The sequence below is a fragment of the Sinocyclocheilus anshuiensis genome, unplaced genomic scaffold, assembly GCF_001515605.1.
Source record: "Sinocyclocheilus anshuiensis isolate Anshui unplaced genomic scaffold, SAMN03320099.WGS_v1.1 scaffold466, whole genome shotgun sequence".
In the NCBI taxonomy this organism is placed as follows: domain Eukaryota; kingdom Metazoa; phylum Chordata; class Actinopteri; order Cypriniformes; family Cyprinidae; genus Sinocyclocheilus; species Sinocyclocheilus anshuiensis.
The window spans coordinates 2001194-2003974 of NW_015544159.1; the positions used below are offsets into that span (position 1 = coordinate 2001194).

The 2781-nt window shown below is 40.6% G+C and overlaps 1 protein-coding gene across 2 annotated transcripts in view; it reads left to right on the top strand.

Annotated features, from left to right (window-relative positions):
* LOC107695563 (speckle targeted PIP5K1A-regulated poly(A) polymerase) overlaps positions 1 to 2263 on the top strand; it is a 7127-nt gene extending 4864 nt beyond the window's left edge. For both annotated transcript variants that reach the window (XM_016495552.1, XM_016495553.1), the window contains exon 10: positions 869 to 2263. In XM_016495552.1, the coding sequence (XP_016351038.1) occupies positions 869 to 1998 (1130 nt within the window). In that variant the 3' untranslated portion in view covers positions 1999 to 2263. The remainder of the gene's footprint in view (positions 1 to 868) is intronic.
* Positions 2264 to 2781: the final 518 nt, after the last annotated feature.

Below are 2781 nucleotides of genomic sequence, written 5' to 3' on the forward strand. Positions count from 1 at the left end.
ACGCAAAGAAAGAAGGCGTGACTTTTATTCTCGCTGTAGTATTGTAACCGCCGCCGCCATGTCGTGGAGACGCTGTGTTTCGTTGTGAAAGCGAAACTACTTTGTTTGGTCTTCCAAAAGAGGACACAACTAGAAATCAGTGGTTAAGTTGTATTTACAACACTGTTCCAGAACACTTCAACCCAAATATTCAGATGTGTGCAGCGCATTTTATGGAGGACTGTTTCCTGATCCAGGTAGAGTAGACTACAATGCTGTGCACAAAGGCTATTTCTAAAAAAAGTGGGGCAATTCCAACTTTGCAAGGACAGTCTGGCGCTTCTGACTCCTAGTCTGTAAGTACGTTTTCATATGTAAAGGATTTGCCACTGATGAGTCAAACGCGAGTTTTGAGCAATGTAGAGTAGCGCTTGTTGTTTGTCGTTTCTCCGATCACAAATGCAGACATGGTTTTATGTTTACGCGGCCGGATACGCAACGTAACGTGTAAAAAGACAATAGAAGTCATTATAATCCATAATTATGTCCCCACTGGATGCAACAAATGCCTCTTTTATAATGGGTTTTAATGTTTCAAAAAACATTGCATTACACCAAATACACAAATAATTTTCTTTTTAGCATCGTCATATGACCCCTTTAAAGCGATTATTGATTAAAATGTGTACATATGGCAAAGCCCTATTGCGTACTACCAAGTGGAACTTTTGTTTTTGAGTTCTCAAATCACTTACACGTGTTGCTGTTCGGGAGACATCAGTAGACTGTGCCTATGATGAAAATTGTCACACATGATGTCTGCGAGATGGAGTTGAACATGGACAAGGTGTTGTTCTCCCTGTAACTTCCCCCATCTCCTTTCCCTCAGGCACTTTGCTTTTTGGATTCTTCACCTTCTACTCTAAATTTGATTTCTCTGCATCAGTGGTGTCTCTGCGAGATGGCCATGTGCTGCCTATCACAGACTTCCTCGGAAGTGATGAGGAAGCGGTAAACACCACAGAGGCCTCTGGTCCCAAACCAAAGCGCTCCTCTGCCCCTAAACTGGGGCCTATGAATGTCCTGGATCCATTTGAGCTGAACCACAATGTGGCCGGGAACCTTAATGAACGAACGCAAAAGAACTTCAAGAGGGAATGCTGCGAGGCTGAGAAGTACTGCCGCAGTTTGCAGTATAAGCACAAATCAACCAAGGGCAAATCCTGGGGCCTCGTGCGGCTCTTTGCAATGCCAAGTGAAGCCGGACCCCGTTCACAGGTCGAGACTGAGAAGATAATGGAGGTCAGCATCCCCTTCAAGGCAGCCGTTCTCCCAGAACCCTTGCGTGCCCAACTGGCATTGGCTGGGAAGGGTTTTAGAGGTCTTTGGTTTGCAAAGGTCTGCTCTGCTGTGCACATGGTGTTTGAAGAAATTTTAAAATGTTCCCCTTTAGAGGAAACTCAAAGTGTAGCTGTTTGTCAAAGTCTGGACAAAACAGACAGAGATGGAAATGAAATGGAGGTGAATAATAACCGAAGTGCAGAAGATTCTGGTCTACGAGCCAAAAGCGAAACTGATAAGAAGAGACCTCTTGCAGTGGAGGAGGGTCCATCGACCTCCACCGTTATACAAGCTAAAAGACCGAGACTAGAAGTTGAAATGGAGCACCTAGAGCCAGTCCAATGGACTTGGACTCAAAGAAACTGCGTTTGGGCAGGCCGACGGAAAGTGCGGAGAGATCTCTTGAAGACTGGTGATGTGACTTCCAAACCTGAAGGAGGCTGCGTTGACATTGAGAGCAGGGTGACACAGAGCATTGTGGAGAAAGAGGAGAAACTGCAAGATTTGTTGGAATTCAAAGTGGATGCAGAAGTTGTCGGCGGGAACGAAAGCACCAAGGTTGTCCTCCGTTTTCACCCCAGCCATGATTCTGCAGGCATCTTTCAAGACTTCTTCCATTTTCTGGAGTCCTTCCTGCCTAAGATGGCAGAAACAATTCTAGAAAGGGTTGAGTCATAATTTTTATTTTGTTCAATGTAATTTGTTTGACATCTGCCTAAACTACAACTTTCAAACAGAGCTCAGAGGTCTACCCTTCTAAGTAAATTTTTTTTAGTGAATTATTTTGAGAATATACCTATATTTTGCTTTTAGCATGGTCTGAGATCAAATTTATTTCCTGAATCAATTGGGTTTTGTTTGTATTTTTTCTCCCATGATTTTGGCATGTTTGCCTCTCTATAATGTAAATATAATGAATGTGATCACACATTAAAGTTTGAACTGAAACTTTGAACTATCAACACCTGGACTTTGGCTTTCTTTATTAAACGGATAGTTATGATTTTAAAATCTGATTTGATGTGCTGCAATTGGTTTGTTGTAAACAATCTGAAATTTGCATGCTTTTGTTAAATATTGATGAATATATATTTGTTTAATACTCCAAATATTCCAAATACTGTCCTTAACCTACAGTTGCTTTTATAAACTATGCGATGTACTGCAATTGATTTGTTGTAAACAATCTGAAATTCGCATGCTTTTATTAAATATTGTTGAATATATATATTTGTTTAATACTCCAAATTAATATTCCAAATACTGTCCATAGCCTACAGTTGCTTTTATAAACTAGACATGTATCTTGGTGAAACCATTGTTTACATTTCTGTTATAAATTGTAGAAATTTACTTGGAAGTAGTGAACTAAGGTTCTACTAAAACTTGATCTTCATATAAATACATCATAAAGCTGGTATGACCTTTATTATATCTCAGTGGTTAGTGTGGTATCTACCT